At 48.5% G+C, this 27,899-nt stretch overlaps 1 protein-coding gene across 1 annotated transcript in view; it reads left to right on the top strand.

The window, feature by feature from the left end:
• Positions 1-27,899, top strand: part of LOC132574479 (26S proteasome non-ATPase regulatory subunit 1-like) — a gene marked incomplete at its 5' end in the record, with an annotated part of 261,677 nt that overhangs the window by 220,775 nt on the left and 13,003 nt on the right. The window contains 2 exons of the mRNA XM_060242832.1: positions 4,656-4,825; positions 17,647-17,739. Coding sequence (XP_060098815.1) covers positions 4,656-4,825; positions 17,647-17,739 — 263 coding nt within the window. The remainder of the gene's footprint in view (positions 1-4,655; positions 4,826-17,646; positions 17,740-27,899) is intronic.

Below are 27,899 nucleotides of genomic sequence, written 5' to 3'. Positions count from 1 at the left end.
AGGTTCAATCCCCAGCATCTCCACTTAAATGGACCAGGCAGAAGGTGATGCGAAAAACCTCTGCCTGAGACCCTGGAGAGCCGCTTCCAGTCTGATTAGACGAGACCGATCCTGACAGACCAGCAGTCTGACTCAGCAGAAGGTTGGATTATATGCAGAACCTCCGTGTGAAGAGACCATTCGCCTGTGCACACCAGCCGCTGTAGGGAAAGGAGATTGTCTTCGCTCCCGATTTGTGAGCATCCCGCAGGCGTCCTGCTGGCCAGTATTGCAAGCAGGGCATTAAGCCAGAAAGACTTCTTTTCTTGCTCTCGAGGTCTTATGTGCCTGACAGGGCAGTCCCTTTTCATCGAGAGGACGCAGACAGCCGCCCGAGTTCCGTGTTCACTGAGGTTGGCTTATCTTTTTATGTTATTTTTCCATTTTATTATATTTATATCCCACCCTCCCCCGATGGGCTCAGGGAAGAAGAAGAAGAAGAAGATACTGGATTTATATCCCGCCCTCCACTCAGAAGAGTCTCAGAGCGGCTCACAATCTCCTTTATCTTCCTCCCCCACAACAGACACCCTGTGAGGTGGGTGGGGCGGAGAGAACTCTCCCAGCAGCTGCCCTTTCAAGGACAACCTCTGCCAGAGCTATGGCTGACCCAAGGCCATGCTAGCAGGTGCAAGCGGAGGAATGGGGAATCAAACCCGGTTCTCCCAGATACTTAACCACTACACCAAACTGGCTCTCCAACAACAAATTAAAAACAACATTCAATTTAATTGTTACAATAAAATCACGATAAATTATTAAAACATCTCAAACCTATACATTTTTGATCCTTAGATGTCATTATTTTAATTCTTGAGTAGCGCTGTTTACCATGATGTTATTGGGTATTATTGAGCGCCTGACGTTCTGTTTGGGTCGGATTAAGAAGATATTGATGCCTTGGGGTGGTGAAGTACTGGTAACAATTCTGGTCACCGCACCTCAGAAAAGATATTATAGCATTGGAAAAAGTGCAGAAAAGGGCCACTAGAATGATTAAAGGGTTGGAACACTTTCCCTATGAAGAAAGGTTAAAACGCTTGGGGCTCTTTAGCTTGGAGAAACGTCGACTGCGGGGTGACACGATAGAGGTTCACAAGATAACGCATGGGATGGAGAAAGTAGAGAAAGAAGTCCTTTTCTCCTTTCTCACAATACAAGAACTCGTGGCAATCAATGGAATTGCTGACCAGTCGGGTTAGAACTGATAAAAGAAAATAATTCTTCACCCAAAGGGTGATTAACATGTGGAATTCACTGCCACAGGAGGTGGCGGCAGCTACAAGCATAGCCAGCTTCAAGAGGGGGTTAGATAAAAATATGGAGCAGAGGTCCATCAGTGACTATTACCCACAGCATATTATTGGAACTGTCTGGGGCAGTGATGCTCTGTATTCTCCCATGTTTCTCTGTGACACAGAGTATTGGACCTGGATGGGCCATTGGCCTGATCCAACATGGCTTCTCTTATGTTCTTCTGTGACACAGAGTGTTGGACTGGATGGGCCCATTGGCCTGATCCAACAGGGCTTCTCTTATGTTCTTATGTGACAAAGAGTGTTGGACTGGATGGGCCACTGGCCTGATCCAACATGGCTTCTCTTATGTCTTATGTGACACAGAATGTTGGACTGGATGGGCCATTGGCCTGATCCAACATGGCTTCTCTTATGTGACACAGAATGTTGGGCTGGATGGGCCATTGGCCTGATCCAACATGGCTTCTCTCATGTTCTTCTGTGACAGAGTATTGGACTGGATGGGCCATTGGCCTGATCCAACATGGCTTCTCTTATGTTCTTATGTGACACAGAGTGTGGACTGGAGGGGCCACTGGGCCTGATCCAACATGGCTTCTCTTATGTTCTTATGTGACACAGAATGTTGGGCTGGATGGGGCCATTGGCCTGATCCAACATGGCTTCTCTTATGTTCTTATGTGACACAGAGTATTGGACTGGATGGGCCATTGGCCTGATCCAACATGGCTTCTCTTATGTTCTTATGTGACACAGAGTGTTGGACTGGATGGGCCATTGGCCTGATCCAACATGGCTTCTCTTATGTTCTTATGTGACACAGAATGTTGGGCTGGATGGGCCATTGGCCTGATCCAACATGGCTTCTCTTATGTTCTTATGTGACACAGAATGTTGGGCTGGATGGGCCATTGGCCTGATCCAACAGGGCTTCTCTTATGTTCTTATGTGACACAGAATGTTGGACTGGATGGCCACTGGCCTGATCCAACATGGCTTTTCTTATGTTATTATGTGACACAGAATGTTGGACTGGATGGGCCATTTGCCTGATCCAACATGGCTTCTCTTATGTTCTTAAGAGGGGATTGGATAAAAATATGGAGCAGAGGTCCATCAGTGGCTATTACCCACAGCATATTATTGGAACTGTCTGGGGCAGTGATGCTCCTGTATTCTTGGTGCTTGCGGGGGGGGGGGGGGGGGCAAAGTAGAAGGGCTTCTAGCCCACTTGTGAACCTCCTTCTTTTTTTTGGCCACTGTGTGACACAGAGTGTTGGACTGGATAGGGGGTTGGCCTGATCCAACATGGCTTCTCTTATGTTCTTATGGAGAAAAGGAGCTGTAAGCTACTTTGAGTCCCTGTTGGGGAGAAAGGCGAGGCGTAAGTTCAGTAAATAAATAAATAAAATTCAATCCTTGCATTTTTAAGAAGACGACTGCAGATTTATACCCCGCCCTTCTCTCTCTGAATCAGAGTCTCAGAGCGGCTTACAATCGCCATGATCTTCTCCCCCCACAACAGACACCCTCTGAGGGTAGGTGGGGCTGAGCGAGCTCTCCCAGAAACTTCCCTTTCAGGGACAACCTCTGTGAGAGAAGCCATGTTAGATCAGGCCAGTGGCCCATCCAGTCCAACACTCTGAGTCACATAAGAACATAAGAGAAGCCATGGCTTCTTCCCATGTTTATCTGTGACACAGAGTATTGGACTGGATGGGCCATTGGCTGATCCAACATGGCTTCTCTTATGTTCTTATGTGACACAGAATGTTGGACTGGATGGGCCATTGGCCTGATCCAACATGGCTTCTCTTATGTTCTTATGTGACACAGAATGTTGGGCTGGATGGGCCATTGGCCTGATCCAACATGGCTTCTCTCATGTTCTTCTGTGACAGAGTATTGGACTGGATGGGCCATTGGCCTGATCCAACATGGCTTCTCTTATGTTCTTATGTGACACAGAGTGTTGGACTGGAGGGGCCACTGGCCTGATCCAACATGGCTTCTCTTATGTTCTTATGTGGACACAGAATGTTGGCTGGATGGGCCATTGGCCTGATCCAACATGGCTTCTCTTATGTTCTTATGTGACACAGAGTATTGGACTGGATGGGCCATTGGCCTGATCCAACATGGCTTCTCTTATGTTCTTATGTGACACAGAGTGTTGGACTGGATGGGCCATTGGCCTGATCCAACATGGCTTCTCTTATGTTCTTATGTGACACAGAATGTTGGGCTGGATGGGCCATTGGCCTGATCCAACATGGCTTCTCTTATGTTCTTATGTGACACAGAGTGTTGGACTGGATGGCCACTGGCCTGATCCAACATGGCTTTTCTTATGTTCTTATGTGACACAGAATGTTGGACTGGATGGGCCATTGGCGTGATCCAACATGGCTTCTCTCATGTTCTTCTGTGACACAGAGTGTTGGACTGGAGGGGCCACTGGCCTGATCCAACATGGCTTCCCTTATGTTCTTATGTGACACAGAGTGTTGGACTGGAGGGGCCACTGGCCTGATCCAACAGGGCTTCTCTTATTTTCTTATGTGACACAGAGTGTTGGACTGGAGGGGCCACTGGCCTGATCCAACAGGGCTTCTCTTATGTTCTTATGTGACACAGAGTATTGGACTAGATGGGCCATTGACCTGACCCAACATGGCTTCTTCTTATGAAGACCTCGGTGTCTCTGCCTTGTTGTTGGCCCTCCAGAGGAACCGGTTGGCCGCTGTGTGTGACAGGAGGCTGGACTAGATGGACCCTCATTGGTCTGATCCAGCAGGGGTCTTCTGATGTTCTTATGAAGTTCTCAGCATCTCTACCTGTTGCTGGCCCTCCAGAGGAACTGATTGGCCTCTGTGTGAGACTGGATGCCGGACTAGATGGACCCTCACTGGTCTGATCCAGCAGGACTCTTCTGATGTTCTTAGGAAGGCCTTGGCCTCTCTGCCCTGTTGCTGGCCCTCCAGAGGAACTGATTGGCCTCTGTGTGAGGCAGGATGCTGGACTAGATGGACCCTCACTGGTCTGATCCAGCAGGACTCTTCTGATGTTCTTAGGAAGGCCTTGGCCTCTCTGCCCTGTTGCTGGCCCTCCAGAGGAACTGATTGGCCTCTGTGTGAGGCAGGATGCTGGACTAGATGGACCCTCACTGGTCTGCTCAGCAGGGCTCTTCTGATGTTCTTATGAAGGCCTCAGCCTCTCTACCCTGTCTGTTGGCCATCCAGAGGAACTGGTCGGCCACTTTGTGAGGCAGGAGGCTGGACTAGATGGACCCTCACTGGTCTGATCCAGCAGGGCCCTCGTTATGTTCTTACTCTTTGTTTTCGCCTCTCTCCCCAGGTGGTCACAACGTCACTATTTCTCTGCAGTCACGGACCGGGCACACGCACATGCCTTCGGTGGTTGGAGTTCTGGTCTTCACTCAGTTCTGGTTCTGGTTCCCCCTCTCTCACTTCTTGTCGCTGGCTTTCACCCCGACCTGCGTCATTGGCCTCAACAAGGACCTGAAGGTATGTTGTGCGGGGGGCAGAAGCAGTGACGGGAGTGGGCCAGGGCAGGAGCCAGAATATGTTTGGGAACTGGTTTCTGCCTGTCAAGAGCTCTGGTTTTCGAGGGCCTCTGGTAGCCGGTTTCTCTCAGAGCATTGAAGGCAAAGCGAATTTTGTTTAGTAGACCGAGAGCTCCATTGTTTGGGGCTGCTCTATGCTCTGCTGGCAAGCGTCCACGTGAAGAGGCTATCGCTCAAAGGCTAGATTCCAGTCCAGTAGTTCTAGAGACCAGCCAGGTATACGATACACGCCAAAGGTGTAAGGTACTGTCTGCCAAAGGCTGCTTTGAATCTCGAAAGCTCTACCCTGAAAAATCTTGTTGATTTGTATAGTGCTGCTGGACACCAATCTTGCCGGTTTGGTGTAGCGGTGAAGTGCGCGGTCTGTTATCTTGGAGAACTGGGTTTGATTCCCCACTTGCAGCTGCTGCTGGAATGGCCTTGGGTCGGCCGTAGCTTTCACAGAGGGGTCCTTGAAAGGGCAGCTTCTGGGAGAGCTCTCGCAGGGTGTCTGTTGTGGGGGAGGAAGGTAAAGGAGACTGTAAGCCACTTTCGAGACTCTGAGATCCAGAACGAAAGGTGGGGTATAAATCCAATATCATCATCTCTTCTGCCACAGTCTGACATGGCTACCCTTCTAAAAACTACTTAAAAGCTAAGGATCTTGCTAGAAAAAGGTGTGTGTGTGTGTGTGTGTGTGCACCTGGAAGTGCACTGGTTTTTAATGTTATTGTTGAACTGGTTTTTAATGTTATTAAGTTTATTGTTGATGTTTTATATTGTTAAACTTAAAGGTTTTATTATTATTATTGTATGTTTTTATAAAATGTTGTTAGCCGCCCTGAGCCTGCTGAGGTGGGGAGGGCGGGATAGAAATAAAATTTATTATTATTATTATAAGTCATGTTGACCTCTGGTGACTGACCCTATCGGGGGCCTGGAGGATATTCTTTTTTTTTTTAATATAAAAGCTTTATTGGTATAAAGTTCAAGGTACAAAGGTGGTAGTACATCAGCAGATGCATAGCATATACCAATATATAGTGAGGAAGTGGATACATACAATGTTAACCATTAAAAAACTAATTACAACAGTAGTTGGCATGACATTAATATAGCATGGTGTGAGTCATTAGGGTTTCTGCTGTCTTTTGAGACTTTATCAATAAAGGGACGCCATTTACACACGAAGTAATATTCAGATATTCGGCTGAATAGAGCCTGCCCCTGCCTCCCGACTGGGTATTTCAAGAACAGTCTCCCATCCAAGGCCTAACCACAGTTGGCTCCTGCTTAGCTTCCAAGATCTGATGAGATCGGGCTTGCCTGGACTGTCCAGGTCAGGGCTAGATAAAGATTTTTAAGCCTAGGGATGCCTCCCTGCCAAGCAACGTTGTTAATTCATGCCATAGTATTCCCCATTCCCAGGGGGGGGGTTATAGCAGGTGTTCTTTTGCATCTTAGGCCACACACCCCTAATTCAGCCAATCCTCATGGAGCTTACAGTAGGCCCTGTAAGCTCCAGGAGGATTGGCTAAATCAGCGGGTGTGGCCTAATATGCAAAGGAGTTCCCGCCTACTAAAAAAAAGCCCTGCCCATTACTGTGTGTGGGTGTGAGAGCTGGACAATTAAGAATGCTGACAGAAAGAAAGGGGGATTCCTTGAAGATGTGGTGTTGGAAGGAGAGATTTACGGGTACCGAGGACTGGGAAGAAGGCAAACCATTGGGTTCTAGATCAAATTGAGCCTGAACTGTTCGTAGAAGCGAAAATGGCTAAGCTGGCGTTCTCGTACTTTGTTCACGTTACAAAGACGAGAATCACTGGAGACGACAATCACGCTAGAAAAGTTGAAAGCAGCAGAAAAAGAGGAAAACCCCACAGGAGATGGATAGCATCTTCTTCTTCATCTATCAAGGAAGCTGAAGCCCTCTGTCTGCGGCACCTGAGCAAGGCTGTAACAGCAGGACAAGGGCTATTTTGGTAGCAGGAACTCCTTTGCATATTAGGCCGCACCCTCCCTGATGTAGCCAGTTTTCCGGGAGTTTACAGTAGGCCCTGTAAGAAGACCCCTGTAAGCTCACTGCCACAGGAGGTGGTGGTGGCTGCAAGCATAGACAGCTTCAAGAGGGGAATGGATAAGCATATGGAGCCGAGGTCCGTCATTGGCTATTAGCCACAGTGTATTGATGGAACTCTCTGTCTGGGGCAAGTGATGCTCTGTATTCTTGTGCTTGGCGGGGAGGGGGGTGCACAGTGGGAGGGCTTCTAGTGTCCTGGCCCCACTGATGGACCTCCTGATTGCACTTGGTTTTTTAGGCCACTGTGTGACACAAAGTGTTGGACTGAATGGGCCATTGTCCTGATCCAACATGGACATTGGATCCAATATGGCTTCTCTTATGTTCTTTTGTCTGGGGCAGTGATGCTCTGTATTCTTGGTGCTTGAGGGGGGGCACAGTGGGAGGGCTTCTAGTGTCCTGGCCCCACTGATGGACCTCCTGATGGCTCATGTTTTGTTTTGTGTTTTTTGGCTACTGTGTGACACAAAGTGTTGGACTGGATGGACCATTGACCTGATCCAAATTGGACATTGGATCCAATATGGCTTCTCTTATGTTCTTTTGTCTGGGGCAGGGATGCTCTGTACTCTTGGTGCTTGAGGGGGGCACAGTGGGAGGGCTTCTAGTGTCCTGGCCTCATTGATGGACCTCCTGATGGCACCTGGGTTTTGACCACTGTGTGACACAGAGTGTTGGACTGGATGGGCCACTGGCCTGATCCAACATGGCTTCTCTTATGTTCTTTTGTCTGGGGCAGGGATGCTCTGTACTCTTGGTGCTGGGGAGATGGGTGGGAACAGTGGGAGGGCTTCTAGTGTCGTGGCCCTACCGATGGACCTCCTGATGACACCTGGGTTTTGACCACTGTATGACACAGAGTGTTGGACAGGATGGGCCATTGGCCTGATCCAACATGGCTTCTCTTATGTTCTTTTGTCTGGGGCAGTGATGCTCTGTATTCTTGGTGCTTGAGGGGGGCGCAATGGGAGGGCTTCTAGTGTAATGGCCCCACTGATGGAACTTCTGATGGCACCTGTTTTGTTTTGTGCTTTTTTGGCCACTGTGTGACACAGAGTGTTGGACTGGAGGGTCCATTGGCCTGATCCAACATGGCTTTTCTTATGTGACACAGAGGGGTGGACTGGATGGGCCACTGGCCTAATCCAACATGGCTTCTCTTATGTTCTTATGTGACCCAGAGTGTTGCACTGGAGGGGCCACTGGTCTGATCCAACATGGCTTCTCTTCTGTTCTTATGTGACACAGAGTGTTGAACTGGAGGGGCCACTGGCCTGATCCAACATGGCTTCTCTTATGTTCTTATGTGACTCAGAGTGTTGCACTGGAGGGGCCATTGGCCTGATCCAACATGGCTTCTCTTATGTTCTTATGTTACACAGAGTGTTGGACTGGAGGGGCACTGGCCTGATCCAACATGGCTTCTCTTATGTTCTTATGTGACACAGAGTGTTGAACTGGAGGGGCCACTGGCCTGATCCAACATGGCTTCTCTTATGTTCTTATGTGACACAGAGTGTTGGACTGGAGGGGCCACTGACCTGATCCAACATGCCTTCTCTTATGTTCTCTTGGAGGATCGCCTACATCAGGGGTGTGTGGCCTAATATGCAAAGGAATTCCTGCTACCAAAAAAAAAAAGAGATAGGACACTTTAGAGGACATTGAATTCATAGGGTCGCCATAAGCTAGGAGCGACTTGACGGCCCTTCGCACCCACACACATCTTGACTACTAAAGATTCTGGATGCTTGCCTATATTTGTATCTTTGTGTGCAGCATTTCTATCTTGCCATTTTAAGTCGGTTCCATGCGACAAATAATAAAACGTTGAAAAATAAGCAAAGCCCCAGAACCGGGTGGAGAACCGAATGAGTTTCCTGGGAATCGTCTTCAAATAAGGACCACATTTCTTGCCCTCGGGGCTTGAGAAAGACGCCTGAAAACTGGCAAGCTCTGTCTCCTGAAGCTTCAGAAGTCAGCAGGTTGGCTGAATTCAGATTCCGATAGTTTCTTCCCCTCCAGCTTCCTCCCACGTCATGCATAACAGAACTGGAATAAATGAAGCTGCTTAAGAAGTGAAAAAGCAGCTCAGAACTGCCACGGCCCCAGGCTGTGTCTGCCCTGACCGTCACCCTATAAGATCTTTCCTGATATGCAAAGGTCCTCAGTGAGACTGGTGCAATCGGTGGCTACCAGTCATGGTGGGTATCTACTCCTTCCGGTACCAGAGGCAGGATGGAAGCTTGGTGTAGTGAAGTGCGCAGACTCTTATCTGGAAGAACCGGGGTTTGATTCCCCCACTCCTGCGCTTGCAGCTGCAGGAGTGGCCTTGGGTCAGCCACAGTTCTCGCAGAGCTGTCCTTGAAAGGGCAGCTTCTGGGAGAGCTCTCTCAGCTCCACCCAATTTGGCCAAGTCCATGCCATATTTTGGCTCGTGAACTGATTTGTGGCCAGTCCCTAGTCATAATTACACCACACTGGCTCCTTGTTATTTCCCGCCCAAATTTCCCATGTCCTTCTTTGAAGGCCCTCAGTTTTATTCATTGATGTGTGTACCCTGATCCCCCCCACACACACACACAGAGCTAGGTTGCCAAGTCCAATTCAAGAAATATCTGGGGGACTTTGGGGGTGGAGCCAGGAGACATTGGGGTGGAGCCAGGAGACACTGGGGGTGGAGCCAGTAGACATTGGGGTGGAGCCAGGAGACACTGGGGGTGGAGCCAGGAAATACTGGGGATGGAGCCAGGAGGACACGGGTGGATCCAGGAGCAAGGGTGGAACAAGCATAAATGAACTCCAAAGGAGTTTCTGGCCATCACATTTAAAGTGACCGCACACCTTTTAAATGCCTTCCCTCCATGGGAAATAATGAAGGATAGGGGCACCTTCTTTGGGGCTCATAGCATTGGACCCCCTAGTCCTAACTTTTGAAATTTAGAGGGTGTTTTGGGAAGAGGCACTGATTGTATGCTGAAGATTTGGTGCTTCTGTCTCAAAAAAAAAAACAGCCCCCTCGGAGCCCGCAGATACCCACCGATCGTTTCTCCATTATCCCCTATGAAAGGGGTGGCCAATGGTAGTTCTCCAGATGTTTTTTTGCCTACAACTCCCATCAGCATGACTGATGGCTGGGGATGATGGGAGTTGTAGGTAAAAAACATCTGGAGAGCTACCGTTGGCCACCCCTGCCCCTATGAGAATCAGTCCCCATAGGGATCAATGGAGTGCCCAGCGGACATTTCCTCCCCTCCCCCTGCTTTCTGATGACCCTGGAGTGGGGGGAGGATCCCCTGCTCCCACCTGGGGATTGGCAACCCTACACGCAGCTCCTGCAGCACACCCAAAATCCAATGCAGATAATTACAATGAAGAGAGCCCGTGTGGTTAAGAGTGTTGGACCAGTACCCAGACGACCCCGGATCAAATCCCCACATGCGGTGGAAGCCTGCTTGAGTGCCCTTGGGCCAGTCACGCACTCCGAGCCTCGCCCACCTCACGGGGTCGTCGTGAGGATAAAACGGAGGTGAAGAGAATGGCGCAAGCCCCTCTGAGTCCCCGCCGGGAGAGAAAGGCAGGGTGCAAATGAACAAAATGCAAATAATAAAATAAGATTTGCAGGGTTAGGACTCCCAAGAGGAGCTGGATCCAGCCCTGTGAGTAACCGAGCCAGCCTGGTTCTCGCATCCAAAGGTGCCTTTCCCCTAAAGGGCTCACGGCTTCCCTTTGAATCTGTTTGCGGAGTGCAGTGGAAGGTCTTTTCCCCTATTAAAGGCGGGGCACTGTGCAGTTCCTGAAGGCAAGAGCCAGTAGAATAGGAGTCAGTAATGCAGGAGCAGGATCACATCGGGGCACGGAAAGGTTAATCTTTCAAGCTTCCTCTTCGGAGAAGAACATACACACACACACACAGAGACCTGTACAGCCCCGGCAGGCTACAGAAAAGAAGATGATCTGTCTCCATCAATTATGTTTCAGCTGTTTCATGTCACCAGTGAAGAACTGAGAGGTCAGCAGGTTTAAGACAGCTCAAGATTCTGACTTGAGGTTTTTTGAACTCAACCTCTCCACCCCCCCCGCCCCCGCCACTCGGGGTGGGGAGGGGAGGAAGAGCGATGTGCAAACCAAATGGAGATTCATTCGTGGCCAGCTCCTGAGCACAGGGTGGGTTTATTTTGCAGCAGAAACTGAAGGGAAACATCTTTTCAGTTTGGAGGGTAGAAATGTTTTATTGTCACCTCAGTTGCTGCCTACTTGCATTGCCTGCCTCCGAATCTGGGCCATGTGTGTCCCCCCCCCGCCCCCCGTCTTGTGATGCATCATCAGTTGCTTTCAGCATCCTGAAAGACTTGGCTTGCTTTCTTTCTTTCTTTCTTTCTTTCTTTCTTTCTTTCTTTCTTTCTTTCTTTCTTTCTTTCTTTCTTTCTTTCTTTTTTCTCTCTCTCTCTCCCTCTCTCCCTCCTTCCCTCCCTCCTTCCCTCTTTTCCTTCCTTCCTTCCTTCCTTCCTTCCTTCCTTCCTTCCTTCCTTCCTTCCTTCCTTCCTTCCTTCCTTCCTTCCTTCCTTCCTTCCTTCCTTCCTCCCTCCCTCCCTCCCTCCCTCCCTCCCTCCCTCCCTCCCTCCCTCCCTCCCTCCCTTCCTTCCTTCCTTCCTTCCTTCCTTCCTTCCTTCCTTCCTTCCTTCCTTCCTTCCTTCCTTCCTTCCTTCCTCCCTCCCTCCCTCCCTCCCTCCCTCCCTCCCTTTTCTTTCTTTCTTTTCTTGTCTTTTCTTTCCTCTCTCCCTCTTTTCTCTTCCTTCCTTCCTGTTGATACAACCCAAAATTTGGGACAGACTGCCTCGCTTATCCAGCATGATGCATCCCTTATCACATAAGAGCTGGGACAGGGGTGGCCAAATTGCAACTCACGAGCCACATGTGGCGCTTTCACACAGATTGTGTGGCTCTCGAAGACCCCCACGCCCCCATTGGCTGGCTTGGGGAAGGCCTTTCAAGCTAACGTTGCTTTCTTTCCACCTCTTTCCCTCCCCAGCATCTATTTTCCTTCCTTCTTTCCTTCCCTCCCCCCCCTCCCTTTATGGTAGCTTTGAAAACACACAAGGAGTGTCTGCTCGCAGCAGAATAAATTACACCAAATAACAAAACCTATGCTTTGGCTTAATTGGGATAGTGTATTCATGATGAAGCTCCTGTGTTCCTTTGGTACTAAATGGGGTTTTTTTTTAAAAAAAAGAGGAGGGGTCATGGCATAGTGGTAGAGCCTCTGCTTGGCATGCAGAAGGTCGCAGGGTTCAATCCCCAGCATCTCCAGTTAAAAGGACCAGGCAGGAGGGGATGGGAAAGACCTCAGCCTGAGAACATGGAGAGCCTTGAAGTGGGGCTGTGGCTCAGTGGCAGGGTGTCTGCTTGGCATCCAGAAGGTCCCAGGTTCAATCCCTGGCTTCTCCATTTGAAAGGACCAGGCAGGAGATGATGGGAAAGACCTCAGCCTGAGACCCTGGAGAGCTAAGGAGGGGGGTTGTGGCTTAGTGGCAGAGCATCTGCTTGGCACGCAGAAGGTCCCAGGTTCAATCCCCAGCATCTCCAGTTAAAAGGACCAGGCAGGAGGTGATGGGAAAGACCTCAGCCTGAGACCCTGGAGAGCTAAGGAGGGGGTTGTGGCTTTGTGGCAGAGCATCTGCTTGGCACGCAGAAGGTCCCAGGTTCAATCCCCAGCATCTCCAGTTAAAAGGACCAGGCAGGAGGTGATGGAAAAGACCTCAGCCTGAGACCTTGGAGAGCTGCTGCCAGTCTGAGTAGGCCATACTGCGTTTCATGGATCAAGGCTCTAATTCAGTAGAAGGCAGCTTCTGGTATCGATGTGTTGATGTGATTTCTTTTTTTCAGAGCGAAAACAGCATTAGGGCACGAGTTTCCCTTAACAGAAAGTTAATCTGTCTCTGGGCCAGTGACCTACATATCACTAGAGGTTGCCCTCGCGCTTTCATGTTTCTCTTGTGGCTAGAGATTTGCATTTTTGAAAGAAGAGCCAGGATTCTCAGAAAATCGTATTCAGCATTCCGTAGCTTGCCCTCTGCTTTCCCACCAAATCGCTGCTTAAATACAGCCTCGTATTAGATCCTTCAGGAAATCTGTGTGTCCCCCCCCACTCCTACTCCCAAAATGGGCTGTTACTCGAAGTACGTCTCCCTCAGGGGTCAGTGTCACTGGCTGCTCTCCCTGAAGAAACATCGAAGCAAGTGACTCAACGGCTCAACCCCCTTGCTTTGGTCTCAAACGTCCCTCATCCCAGGCCCCAGCAGCTGCTTAGCAGAACGAGAGGACATGAGATTAGATTAGATTAATTAGGTTTATGTCCCGAACCTCCCCGCCGAAGCAGGCTCAGGGCGGCTCTCAAGGAATCGAATCACGATCATACACTAATTATACATTTAAAATAATACAACGAACTATAATATAGCAATTAAAAACGGTTTGGTGCTAGTTTGCTTTGGGCAGCAATGCCCATGCTTCTTGGAGCAGGAGTAAGTTTGAAAGCTCCTAATGTGCTTTCAAACTTACCATAAGGGAGGGAGGGAGTGGGAAGGAAGGAAGAACATAAGAATATAAGAACGTAAGAGAAGCCATCTTGGATCAGGCCAATGGCCCATCCAGTCCAACACTCTGTGTCACATAAGAGAAGCCATGTTGAATCATGGAAAGACACAGTGGTCAATATATATGTGTATATATACATAGATACATAGATACACACACACACACACACACACACACACATATATATATATACTGTGGCTAATAGCCACTGATGGACCTCTGCTTCATATTTTTATCCAATCCCCTCTTCAAGCTGGCCATAGCTTGTAGCCGCCGCCACCTCCTGTGGCAGTGAATTCCACATGTTAATCACCCTTTGGGTGAAGAAGGAATTCTTTTTATCCATTTTAACCCGACTGCTCAGCAATTTCATTGAATGCCCACGAGTTCTTGTATTGCGAGAAAGGGAGAAAAGGACTTCTTTCTCTACTTCTCCATCCCATGCATATCTTGTCAACCTCTATCATGGCACCCTGCAGTCGACGTTTCTCCAAGCTAAAGAGCCCCAAGCGTTTTAACCTTTCTTCATAGGGAAAGTGTTCCAGACCTTTAATCATTCTAGTTGCCCTTTTCTGGACTTTTTGCAATGCTATAATATCCTTTTTGAGGTGCGGCGACCAGAACTGCACACAGTACTCCAAATGAGACCGCACCATCGATTTATACAGGGGCATTATGATACTGGGTGATTTGTTTTCAGTTCCATTCCTAATAATTCCCAGCATGGCATTGACCTTTTTTATTGCAATCGCACACTGTCTTGACATTTTCAGTGAGTTATCTACCACAACCCCAAGATCTCTCGGTCAGTCTCTGCAGTTCACAAGGAAGGAAGGAAGGAAGGAAGGGGAAAAGACAGAGAGGAAGGAAGGAGGGAGGGAGGAAGACAGGGGAAAAGTGACAGAGGAAGGAAGAGAGAGAGAGAAAGAAAGAAGAAAGAAGAAGAAAGAAGAAGAAGAAAGAAAGAAGAAAGAAAGAAAGAAAGAAAGAAAGAAAGAAAGAAAGAAAGTTCTGTTCTTGTATAAAGAAGGCCAGTTCAGTAAACAGCTTGCAGGAATGACACAACTCCCAAATCTCCCTTGGATACAACTCTGCAGTTCCTAGTCCCATTACATTGCTTACGAGATGCAATGTGCTGTCGATTGCATCGACTTGGAACTGTATAATCCACCTTGTATAATTGGGAAAACCAGTATAGTTACGAAAATTTATTAGATAAGCAAAATATCTTGAAATTAGAAGATACCGTAAAGCTAGATTGGTGGGTAAAATGCCAAGTGAAATCGAGATACCAAAAGGACAAAGAAAAAGGTTTCCCTAAAAAACTAAATGACCTTGATTTAATAATGCAAACCAATCAGAAACTTATATCGAAAACTTATGAATGGCTACTCCAAAATAAAATGCAAGGAGAGATTGTGAAAGAGAGCTGGATAAGATGGCTAAAAGATTTTGGTTTCAACATAGATCTCGTGGAGTGGGAAAAATTATGGAAGCAAAACTTAAAATTAACAAGGTCAAGCGGTTTTTTAAAGAGAAACTTTATAAAATGATGTACCGCTGGTACCTCACTCCAGAAAGACTAGCCAAGATATATCCGAATTATTCAAAGAAGTGCTGGAAGTGCAAGAAAAAAAAGGGATCGCTATTCCATATATGGTGGCAATGTGAATACGCCAAAAAATTCTGGGCCCAGATTAACACATGGTCCCAAAAAATCTTAAAAGTAAAAATTCGTCACACACCTGAGCTGTATCTTTTAAGTATATGTAGAGAAAATATTCCCAAAACAATGATAAAATTACTGCTGCATTTAGTTACGATTGCAAGAATACTATATGCAAAATACTGGAAGATGTCTAAGATGCTAGTGAGAGGAATTTGTATCCAAACTATTAGAAGCTGCAGAATCAGATATATTGTCCACAAGATTAAATGATGGTAACTTACAAAAATGTAAAGAGGCATGGGATCCTATGTATTTTTGGGTCAAAAGTAAAGGATATGTTTTGGAATAATTGATATTTGAATTGATAAAACCCTCACACTCCTTGTGTGAATGGGAGAGTGTTTATGAGATGAGTATGTGGTTTCATTGTTGTAGTTTTATGTTGATTAATGTATATGTTATTTAGGTTGATATGTTGTTATGTTATGTTGTAGTATTGTAATAAAAGTTTTTTCCTTAAAAAAAATAATAATAATATCCACCTTGAGACTCGGTGAGAAAGTCAAACTATAAGTGATGTAAATAAATGAATAAGTGTGGGCTATCAACTATCATCATGTGTCTATAGAGCCCGTTTGGTGTAGTGGTGAAGTGCACGGACTCTTATCTAGGAGAACCGGGTTTGATTCCCCACTCCTCCACTTGCAGCTGCTGGGATGGCCTTGGGAAGCCATAGCTCTCGTAGGAGTTGTCCTTGAAAGGGCAGCTTCTGGGAGAGCTCTCTCAGCCCTACCTCAGAGGGTGTCTGTTGTGGAGGAGGAAGATAAAGGCGATTGTGAGCCGCTCTGAGATTCAGAGTCTCTGTTGGCATGGAGAATGCCTTTAAAGTTAAAGTTGCTTTCTTTCCACCTCTCTCTCTCCCTCCCCACCATCTATTTGCCAGCCTGCCTTCCTTCCTTCCTTGGAGCTCTCAGACTCTGCATTTGAAAACAGACAGATTTGAGATGGACAGGGTTTCAGTCTTCCGTACCTAGTGTGAATTTCATGCTTTTGTTACACCAAAGCTCACCTGTGGCCACAAGCTCACCTTGCCCAGAAGTAGCAGGGTGTCAAACTCATTTGTTATGAGGGCAGGATCTGACAAAAATGACACCTGGTTGGGCCAGGCCATGTTGGTAGCAGAGATAGAGACTTTATAGAGGACATAGACAAATACAATTGAAGATTTAAAAAAAAAACACCTTAAAAATAAAACATGCTTAGAACATTAGCACTTGTTGGTCTTAAGGTGCTTTGAACATATGAACATATGAAGCTGCCTTATACTGAATCAGACCCTCGGTCCATCAAAGTCAGTATTGTCTTCTCAGACTGGCAGCGGCTCTCAAGGTCTCAAGCTGAGGTTTTTCATGCCTACTTGCCTGGACCCTTTTTTGGAGATGCCAGGGATTGAACCTGGGACCTTCTGCTTACCAAGCAGATGCTCTATGACTGAGCCACCATCCCACTCCAAAGCTCTGTCTTACATATGAACATACGAAGCTGCCTTCTACTGAATCAGACCCTCAAAGGTCGATCAAAGTCAGTATTGTCTTCTCAGACTAGCAGCAGCTCTCCAAGGTCTCAAGCTGAGGTTTTTCAAGCCTATTTGCCTGGACCCTTTTTAGTTGGAGATGCCGGGGATTGAACCTGGGACCTTCTGCTTCCCAAGCAGATGCTCTACCACTGAGCCACCGTCCCTCCCCTTTCTTTGTATTTCTCCCATGGGATCCAGGGAACTGGGCAAAGGAAGTTCTAGCTCTTTCCCTCCTTTCCCAGGGGACCAGGAGGGGGAGGAGCCTTAGCCGGTAGAAGGAAGAGAGGCTTGTCTGAGTAGCTCCGCTGTGCAGTTGAGAGAGCGTGGCAAAGCAAGCTCTCCCTCCTCCCCCTTCCTCCTCAAGGGAGGAGCCTCAGCCAATGGAGAAAATGGAGGTCTTTGTTCTGTAGCTCCTGTGCGATTGAGCAAGCCTGGCAAACCAAGCTATGGTGCAGAAGGAAGCAAGATTTAGGGAGAAGGAAGCAGATGACAGCCGGTTGCTCGGGAGCCTGATAGGAACCCTCTGGAGGGGGCCTGATTCGGCCCCTGGGCTGCATGTTTGACACCCCTGAGCTAAAATATAAAAGCCAGGAAACTGTACCAGAGAATGAGTGGTGCGCTGTGAAGTCGCTGGAGACGGAAGTGCCTTCCAGGGGGCAGGTGGTCGTCTAATGGAGCGGTGATGTTTCAGCTGACGACCGGGTGGTGGGGAATGACTTCGAAGCTTCCGGGAGGGGTGGTGGTTTCCGTCTTGCGTGATTAAAGCGCGTCCCCTTGCAAGCGCACCGGAAGAGGCGGCTGCTTTACTCGCCACTGACTTTGCCTCTAATGGCACTTTCCGAATCCCCTTCCGTCCGCAGATGCCGGAAAGTGCAGTACAGATCCACGTCAAGCCCTCCACTTTCGCCTACCCAGCTCCTCTGGAGGTGCCGAAGGAAAAGGAGAAAGAGAAGGTACGTGCGCCCCGCTCGGGCCTGGCTTTGGCCAAAGTGGGTTGTCTGAGTGTCGGCAGATGACTGGGAAAGAAACCCTGGGCGTCTTGGATGCTCGGGTGGCCTGGGGATTGCAGGGGCGGGGGGTGCTAAAGCTTCGGCTCGGCTGGTGACAAACCCTTGCCGTTGAGCTGGGGAGGAGCCTCCCTGCTCCGAGCCTTTCCACACATCACACGGCACCCAAGCCAGGTCTGTGACACGGGGGCACGAGGGAGCCCCTGTCAATCCAGAGTCCCTGCGATTCACTCATTCCGAAAGGACGCCACTCGCTCGGGCGCTGCGTCTAGAGAGACGTACCCTCCATTTTAAAATTTTTATCAAGTTTGAATATAAAAAGGGGTAGGAGATGCGGGTTACAGAAACAAAAAAAAAGGAAAGGGGATACGAGATAGAAAACATAAACAAAATACAAAGGGCAGCAGCATATATTGTACCCGAAAGCCTTAAAAGTTTTGCCCATTAGAACCCTTCGATTCTGCAGTCTTCTTATTTTGTTATATGCTTTGAGCTATTCTGTAGCTTCTGAACTTTTCGTCGTCGGTACATACAAATGAGAAAAGCAGAAGAAGCAACCCTGAAGCAGAGCTGACTGGTTAAATTTAACATCATTTAAAATAAAGCTAACTAGTTGGTTTAACAATATTAACAGTTAACGCAAGCGTAAAAGGTAAATATAGTTCCTTAATCCTTAATGTTAATTTATTTATTTATAGCAGAGGGAGAAAGCAAAAACAGAAAACACAGTCGTTCATCTGTTTCGTTATAGACAGTTTCTCTTCTCAGAAATATCGAGAGCGGTTTTTCTATCTCGTATCCCCTTTCCTTTTTTTTTGCTTCCGTAACCCTGCATTTCCTACCCTTTTTATATTCAAACTTAACAAAAAAATTTTAAAATTAGAGATACGCACCCTCTTTTGTAAAACGTAGATCTCACCACATGTGCAGAGTTCTGTTATGCGCCCAAAACAGCTCTTCTGAAAGGTTCTGTATCCCAGAATATCTTTTTGCAAAAAAGTGTCAAGTGTAAACGCGCAATCTTTTATTGATGTATTTATTTCAGATGTTTATTAGTTGCCTTTCTTCCGTATGGAACTCAGAGCAGTGTACTGTAGGCAATACATAAACTCGTGTGTGAGTGTGTTGTGCGTTTAGCAGGAATGCAGTTCCGGCTGGCTTGGCATCAGGGGGTGTGGCCTGATATGCCAATGAGTTCCTGCTGGGATTTTTTCTACCAAAAACGTCCTGCATAAACTCAATTTTAAAAAACAGAATTTAGAATCACTGTTGAGGACTGCTTAAATGGAATGCAGTCCTCAACGAAGCTGTCTTCAGCTGCTTCCTGAAGACTGACAGTGACGGGACCTGGGGCACCTTCTTTGGGAGCTGTTGCGGGGCTGCCACCAAAAGGCCCTCTCTTGTATACCCACCAGTGGGGATTCATTGATTGACGGGACAGGCCAGGGAGCCTCTCCCTGGGATCTTAGTTTATAGGCAGGAACATATGGGAGAAGACAATCCCTCCGATACCCTGACCCCGAGCCAGGGAGGGCTTTAAAGGATTCAAGATTGAAAACCGTGTCAAACCCAGGAAGTATAAAACAGCAGGCCATTGAAAGAGCCACAGAAGCGTTGTGGATGGCACCGCTAACTAACATACCCTGGGCCCTGTGGACCAGTCTGTAGCCGCCAGCCGCGTGTGTCTCTTGGTGCGCTTTGCTGAAAGGCTCTGTCGTTGTCCCACACAGGTGTCCACTGCTGTGCTGTCCATCACTGCAAAAGCCAAGAAGAAGGAGAAAGAAAAGGAAAAAGAGAAAAAGAGGAGGAAAAAATGGAAGTGGTAGGTATAGTCTGGAACACCTCAGCTGTCTTCTAGGATTACAGTGCTGAGATTGGAAGGGCCTTCCTTCCTTCCTTCTTCCCTCCCTCCCTCCTTTTCCGTTCCTTTCCCTCTCCTTCCCTCCCTCTTTCCCTTCCCTTCCTTCCTTCTTCACTCCCTTCCTTCCTCCCTCCCTCCTTTTCCTTTCTTTTCCTTCCACCCTCCTTCCCTCTCTCTTTCCTTTCCCCCTCCTTCCCTCCCTCCCTCTTTCCCTTCCCTTCCTTCCTTCCTTCCTTCCTTCCTTCCTTCCTTCCTTCCTTCCTCCTCCCTCCTTTTCCTTTCCTTTCCCCCTCCTTCCCTCCCTTCCTTCCTCCCTCCCTTCCTTCCTTCCTTCCTTCCTTCCTTCCTTCCTTCTTCCCTCCCTCCCTCCCTCCTTTTCCTTTCCTTTCCCCCTCCTTCCCTCCCTCTTCCCCTCCTTCCTTCCTTCCTTCCTTCCTTCCTTCCTTCCTTCCTTCCTTCCTTCCTTCCTTCCTTCCTTCCTTCCTTCCTTCCTTCCTTCCTCCCTTCTTTTCCTTTCCTTTCCCCCTCCTTCCCTCCCTCTTTCCCCTCCCTCCCTTCCGTCCGTCCCACCTCTCTGGGAAGTTTTTTCCAGTCTTCTTTGGACTAAAAGCATTGAATGGCATGATTTCAGCATTTTTTTGGAACAGAGAACACCCACACCGCCTTTAACGTGAACTTTTGGAAACTGTGAAATTTGAGTGACTGTGATTTAATTTCTGAACTGTATTTGTGGGATGCCTTGGGGATGTTCCTGTTCTCACTATTTTTGTTCCGTGCGTCTTGAACGTCTCTGACTTGTGTGCTATTCAGAGCAAGGGATGTTTGATTGGGACGCACCTGAAGCTGGCAACCCTACCTGTAAGGTGAAGGCAGCCTAATTACATCCATTTTCCAGTGGCTGAGAGTCAATTGCTTGCCAAAGAGCTACCCTGATATATGAGCCAGCGTCTTTTGGCTAACACACACAGGCCCAACACAACAGTGGCTGATCTGTTGGCATTTCGGCTCCCGGCTTGCTATTGTCCAGACCCGAGTCTCTGGGAATTTACAGCCTCCTTCCATGTTGTCCAAACATGCGACCCTGCAGCGTACCTGCCAGCAAGCAGGGAAAACATGACACATGCCCGGAGGTATTTTAACGAGGCTTCAGGAAGGCCACGTATGTGTGGGGAGCAAAATGTGCCTGAAATAGCTCCTCCCACTGCCCATCAATCCCAGCCCTTTCCCCGTTTCTGCCATCTTACCAGACAGCTTTACAGCCCAGAAAAATGCCCTCGTTGAGCTAAGAATGGGAGAGGAAGCTCCACAGAACGTTCCACAAGCTGCTCTGCTCCTGCTGACTGGGCACCCCGGCAGTGTTGGGACTCTCTGTCTAGGCAGTGATGCTCTGTATTCTTGGTGTGTGTGAGGGTCACAGTGGGAGGGCTTCTACTGTCCTGGTCCCACTGGTGGACCTCCTGATGGCACCCTGGTTTTGACCACTGTGTGACACAGAGTGTTGGACTGGATGGCCACTGTCCTTTCCCCCTCCCTTCCTCCCTCCTCCCTCCCTCCCTTCCTTCTTGAAGATATTGGATTTATATCCTGCCTCCACTCCAAAGAGTCCTCAGAGCGGCTCACAATCTCCTTTCCCTTCCTCCCCCACAACAAACACCCGTTGAGGTGGGTGGGGCTGAGAGAGCTCTGACAGCAGCTGCCCTTTCAAGGACAATTCCTACGAGAGCTATGGCTGCCCCAAGGCCATCCCAGCAGCTGCAAGTGGAGGAGTGGGGAATCAAACCCGGTTCTCCCAGATAAGAGTCCGCACACTTAACCACTGCACCAAACTGGCTCTCCCTACACCCTGGAAGGCGTGGCAGAGAAGCCAGCCATGAGTGCCGTTGTTTTGTGGACACACCCTGAGCATCTGTCTGAGGGCTGCCATCCTCGTGCCTCATTTGGAGCCACGATTCTATTTATTTATTTATTTTAATTTATTTTTATTTTGTGGTTTGCTAGTCCGCCTTCTCCCGTAACCGGGCTCAAGGCGGATCGCAACATATCATAGTAACAGTACGAAGCTATTAAACAGAGTTAAAATACCACAATAAAATTAAACAGTAAAAACAATAACCAATAAATAAAAATGCACCATCGGCGAATAAATAAAATGCACCGTCGGCGAAAAAAGGCGCAGCATGTCAAGTAGCCGGTTATAAGCACACGCTTAAGTGATGGCGATAGCGCTGCGATAAGGTACAGTGTTATCACAAGGGCACGATGTCCCCCCAAGGGAGGCCAAATGATGGAACAATAGGACGCCCACTGCCTCAACCATAAGCCTGGCGGAACATCTCCGTCTTGCAGGCCCTACAAAATGGCAGTAGTTCAGATAGGGCCCGGATCTCCTCAGGAGCTGATTTGACCAGGCAGGGGCCAAGGCTGAAAAGGCCCTGACCCTGGTCGAGCCGAGCCGGGCATCCTTAGGGCCAGGGGTGCTCAGGAGGTGCTGCGACCTCTGGGGCGTGTATGGGGAAAGGCGGTCCCTCAGCTATGTTGCTCTCAGACCTGCGCAAGGCTTTAAACGTCAGTACCAGTACCTTGAAGCGGATCCGGTACTCAGTAGGTAGCCGGTGTATCTGGCACAGCACTGGCTGAACGCTTGCCCGCAAAGGCAATGCAGTTAACAGCCGTGCTGCCGGATTTGACAAAAGTCTCCCTTCCTCTTTCTCCCAGGACGAGACGGAGAAGAAGGACGAGAAGGAGAAGAAGAAGGAGCCCGAGCCCTCCTTTCAGCTGCTGGACAACCCGGCCCGGGTCATGCCCGCCCAGCTGAAGGTCCTCACCATGCCGGAAAGCTGCCGCTACCAGCCCTTTAAGACCGTGAGTCCCTAACTCGGAACAGCTGCTCCGGAACTGCTGCTCCGGAACAGCTGCTCCGGAACAGCTGCTGCCGGTGAACTCTAGACAGGCTTCCGTGTCAATGGCAGTGGAAACACGATTCACTGAAAAACCATTGCAAATATACAATCTAAGGGTGTTTTTACATTCAGTTTGCTCCAATCGCCTGCCACCGTTCCGCTTTAATTATTTTCGTTTTAACATTGGTGGATTTGCTGCGCTCATTTGCGTAGCCAAACTTTTATATTTCCTGCTGAAAGCGTTTCAATTTGGGGGGGGGGGGTGGTCTCTGATCAGAGGGCAGCCGGAATACCAGTGCTTAGTTTAAATGTATAAGATAGCTTGGGAAATGGTGTCAGCACTGCAAAAACGATACACATTTAAATTACAAGATGAGGCAAGCAATGATATGTAAAAAATTTCAAGTGCTGTCACTTCTCATGCAAATTGCTACAGCTTGTGGCTTTTGGAGGAGTCTTTTAAAATGCATGAAAAGTTTTACAATGCAAGTTTGAAACGCTTGTAGAGCAATGGACCGGATCAAACTAGTTTTGAGGAAAAAACATTACAGCAGCTGTGCCGGAACTCATCTCACCGAAACAAATGTAGATGCTTCGGGCAGCAACAATGCAAAACTGTTGTGAGAACGTTAGGTGATGTGAAAGGTGAGTTTCCAATGCGGTGATAGAGAGTCACAAACTGTCAGCGTAAAAACACCCTATAGTAACAACGTAACGCAGTACAAATACTTAATGCCATTAACAGAAATTCATCTACTCATTTCAAACACAGTAACCGATAAATCGCAATGGCCAAGTTCTTTCTCTCTGTCTGGTTTTCTGTGAAATCTCTTTAAAGTGCATTAGCTCCAGAATATTTATCGGTTATTATTTGCACATGTTGGTCTGTCACATTGAAGTTGGATGTTTTTTCTGGAGGAGCTTCACAGCACATGGTTTTCAAGAGACACTGTGTACATCAAGGGTGTCAAACATGCGGCCCGGGGGCCTGAATCAGGCCCACAAACAACTGGCTGTCGTCTGCTTCCTTCTCCCTCTCTCCCTCTCTCTTGCTTCCTTCTGTATCTCAACTTGCTTTGCAAGGCTTGCTCAATGGCACAGAAGCTACAGAGCAAAACCTCTATTTTCTCCATTGGTTGAGGCTCCTCCCCTCCTGGTCCTCTGGGGAAGGAAGGAAAGAGCCAGAGCTTCCTTTGCCCAGCTCCCTGGATCCCAGGGGAGAAATAGGAAGAAAGCACCTTTAAGATCAACAGTGCTAATTTTTAAGCAGGTTTAAAGTTTTTAAAAAAATCTTTACTCATTTTTGTCTTTGTCATTTAATCTTTTTTTTTTAATCTCTGCTGCCTAATCTTAATTAATCTTAAATCTTAAACACATGGCCCGGCCTGACAAGGCCTCAGTTATGTTAGATCCGGCCTTCGTAACAAATGAGTTTGACACCCCTGGTCTACACAGAATCCTGGAAATGTGGCTATTGCGATTTATACGTTACTGTGTTTGCAACGAGTAGATGCATTTCTCTGCCTTACACAGAGCCCCGTGGCACAAAGTGGTAAAGCTGCAGCGCTGCAGTCGGAGCCCTCTGCTCACGACCTGAGTTCGATCCCAGCGGAAGCTGGTTCAGGTCACCAGCTCCAGGTTGACTCAGCCTTCCATCCTTCCAAGGTCAGTAAAATGAGGACCCAGCTGGCTTTGGGGCGGGGGGGGAAGCGTAGATGACTGGGGAAGGCAATGGCAAACTACCCTGTAAAAAGCTGGGTTCAGGTAGCCGGCTCAAGGTTGACTCCGCCTTCCATCCTTCCGAGGTCAGTAAAATGAGTCCCCAGCTTGCTGGGCAGAAAGTGTAGATGACTGGGGAAAGCAATGGCAAACCACCTTGTAAAAAGCTGGGTTCAGTAGCAGGCTCAAGGTTGACTCCGCCTTCCATCCTTCCGAGGTCAGTAAATGAGGACCCAGCTTGCTTGGGTGGGGAAGCGTAGATGACTGGGGAAGGCAATGGCAAACCACCCTGTAAAAAAGTCTGCTATAAAAACGCTATGAAAGCAACGTCACCCCAGAGTCGAAAACGACTGGTGCTTGCGCAGGAGACTACCTTGACCTTTTTACACAGTTAATATAAATTCTATATTTTGTATTGCACTTCAGTGAATCTTGCTTCCACGGAATGGCTGCGGGCCAATCGCGCTGTGGTGCCAGCTGCTGCCAAAATTACATTTTTAAAATCCACACAGCCAGTGACATCTCCATTGGCCTATCAGAAGCCTCGCCTGGCCTCACCACTTTCTGAAAATACTTGGGCATCAGGAGAGGTGTCAAGGGGTGCCATAGTGCTTATAACCTCGGCTTATAACCTGGCCGCCGGACCGGTCACGCAGTTGCGATCCACCGCTAAAAGGAAAGGCGTCTCCTCACCCAGCTTTCGGTTCAAACGTTTTATCAGAGTTATAATAAAAGGAAAGGGGATGGAAAGGTAGGGAGAGAGGAAATGGGAACAAGCGTATGACTGTAGAAAAATTACATTCTGCGTATCATAGTCCCATATAAAAAGGTAAAGGTAGTCCCCTGTGCAAGCACCAGTCGTGTTTGACTCTGGGGTGACGTCGCTTTCCACGTTTTCACAGCAGACTTTTTACGGGGTGGTTTGCCCTTGCCTTCCCCAGTCTTCTACACTTTCCCCCAGCAAGCTGGGGACTCATTTTACCGACCTCGAAGGATGGAAGGCTGAGTCAACCTTGAGCCGGCTACCTGAACCCAGCTTTTTACAGGGTGGTTTGGCATTGCCTTCCCCAGTCATCTACACTTTTCCCCCAGCAAGCTGGGTACTCATTTTACCGACCTCGTAAGGATGGAAGGCCGAATCAACCTGGAGCCGGCTACCTGAAACCAGCTTCCGCTGGGATCGAACTCAGGTCGTGAGCAGAGGGCTCCGACTGCAGTATTGCAAGCTTTACCACTGTGCGCCACAAGGCTCTCTATAGCCCCATATAGGAGACAATTCAAAAAGATTCAAGTTGCATTTGAAATAAAGAGTAAATACTGTAAGTTTAGCTTATATACATCCGTGTCAATTATAACACGAGTACAAAAAAATGAAAAATAGCAACTTTCATTGGATGACAGCAATTGGGAGTTCAAGCAGAAGTGTCAAGCCACGCATACAGTGGTTCCCAATACTTTTTAGCATCTTCCATCGTCTTGCCTCTCAGTAGAGAAGATAGATAATCCAGCTCAGTGTCACGTTCTCAGAGCGCAGCAGGCGGGAGTCCAAAGCCAGTCCAAGGTCAAAGTCCAGGAAGTCAAGCAGGGGCCAAGTCACCAAAGCAAAATTGCAAACCGGAATCAGAAGTCAGTGTCCAAAAGCCAAGGGGTCAGGGTGCCCAGGAATTCAAGCAGGTCAGGATCGGAATCAGGAAGGAGCGTGGATACATGCCAGAGGATCGACTTGTTGCTTCCACGAGGTTGCCAAGTCCTGGGTGTGAGTTATATGGGAGCCTCAATCAGCCTGCCCCCTGGGTGCCATGACTCTTCTAGAACTCGGGACTGAGAGATCTGAAGCACCGGCATGCCTCATGTCTTCGCTCTGAAAGTTCTTTCCGGAGCTGGCTCTGCACTCTTGAGATGGGAGGGGAGAGTTTGGAGGAGATTGATTGTCAGCAGCGGCGTGGTGCCTGGAATGTGGGGAGAGTGTTTGGAGGAGATTGATTGTCAGCAGCTGGCGTGGTGCCTGGAATGTGGGGAGAGTGATTGATGGGCCAGCTGCTGGACATTCGGCTGAGGAGCTGGTAGACAACTCTTCCTGGTCTTAACTCTTCCAGTTCCCCCTCATCAGGGCTCATGACACTCAGCTGCCTCTAGTATCAGTTCTTGCTTAGTTGGTAGTTCCTGGTGCTTCTGTTTTTGGCTCCTCCAGGGACTGACCGTGTACCTTCTCTTTCCCCAGCTTTCCATCGGCGGCATCATCGTCCTGCGAGACACCAGCGAGGACACAGAAGAGCTGGTTGAGCCAGTGGCCGCCCACGGGCCAAAGATCGAGGAGGAAGAGCAGGAACCAGAGCCCCCGGAGCCCTTTGAGTATATCGATGATTAGAATGAGGCTGCGTGGAAGAGTAAGAACCACCTGCTTGGATGGGCCCAGAGTCTACCAAATACAGAGCTCTGTTTGGTGTAGTGGTGAAGCGCGAGGACTCTTATCTGGGAGAACCGGGTTTGATTCCCCACTCCTCCACTTGCAGCTGCTGGAATGGCCTTGGGTCAGCCACAGCTCTCTTATCTGGGAGAACCGGGTTTGATTCCCCACTCCTCCACTTGCAGCTGCTGGAATGGCCTTGGGTCAGCCATAGCTCTTGCAGGAATTGTCCTTGAAAGGGCAGCTGCTGTAAAGCTCTCTCAGCCCCACCCACCTCACATGGTGTCTGTCTCTTGAGAGCCAGTTTGGTGTAGTGGTGAAGCGCGAGGACTGTTATCTGGGAGAACCGGGTTTGATTCCCCTCACCTCCACTTGCACTTGCTAGAATGGCCTTGGGTCCGCCATCACTCTGGCAGAGGTTGTCCTTGAGAGGGCAGCTGCTGTGAGAGCCCTCTCAGCCCCACCCACCTCACCGGGTGTCTGTCTCTTGAGAGCCAGTTTGGTGTAGTGGTTAAGTGTGCGGACTCTTATCTGGGAAAACCGGGTTTGATTCCCCACTCTTCCACTTGCAGCTGCTGGAATGGCCTTGGGTCAGCCATCGCTCTGGCAGAGCTGTCCTTGAAAGAGTCTGGTGCGCCAACTGAAGAATTCTTTAATTCAATGCAACTTAGCAGTAATATCCAGCAACGAGGCCGTACACGTATCCTCGTTTCACAAGCTTCATATAATCAAATTCCAGTACCCTTCATATCCAGGCAGTATATACACTTGCTCTCTTTCGCTTCAATACAATTGACGCTGCATCGAATTAAAAAATTCTTCAATTGGAGCACTGGACTCTTTTAAGAGTACTTATGTGGGATGTTTCCTCCCGACCCTCTTGCTTGAAGAAACTGCTTCGATAGCGTCACAAAGAGACTTTGGGTATCGGGAGGGGCAGCCGTTCTTGCTTGGATGCGCCACTAACGATGTGTCTTGGTTGAAGTGCTTTATTACTGTTTCATAAAAATTATTCCTGTTACTTTGGTTTTGAGGCTGGCTGACGGGGAGGCTCTGTGCCCCCCCCCCTCCCTTGGGCCCGACCTGGAGATTGAATACAATCCGAGAGAGGTCACTATAGTGGATAATGCCCCTGTATAAATCGATGGTGCGGGTCTCATTTGGAGTACTGTGTGCAGTTCTGGTCGCCGCACCTCAAAAAGGATATTATAGCACTGGA

This window comes from Heteronotia binoei, chromosome 6, assembly GCF_032191835.1.
Source record: "Heteronotia binoei isolate CCM8104 ecotype False Entrance Well chromosome 6, APGP_CSIRO_Hbin_v1, whole genome shotgun sequence".
NCBI lineage: Eukaryota > Metazoa > Chordata > Lepidosauria > Squamata > Gekkonidae > Heteronotia > Heteronotia binoei.
This window is presented reverse-complemented; position numbering and strand designations above follow the sequence as displayed.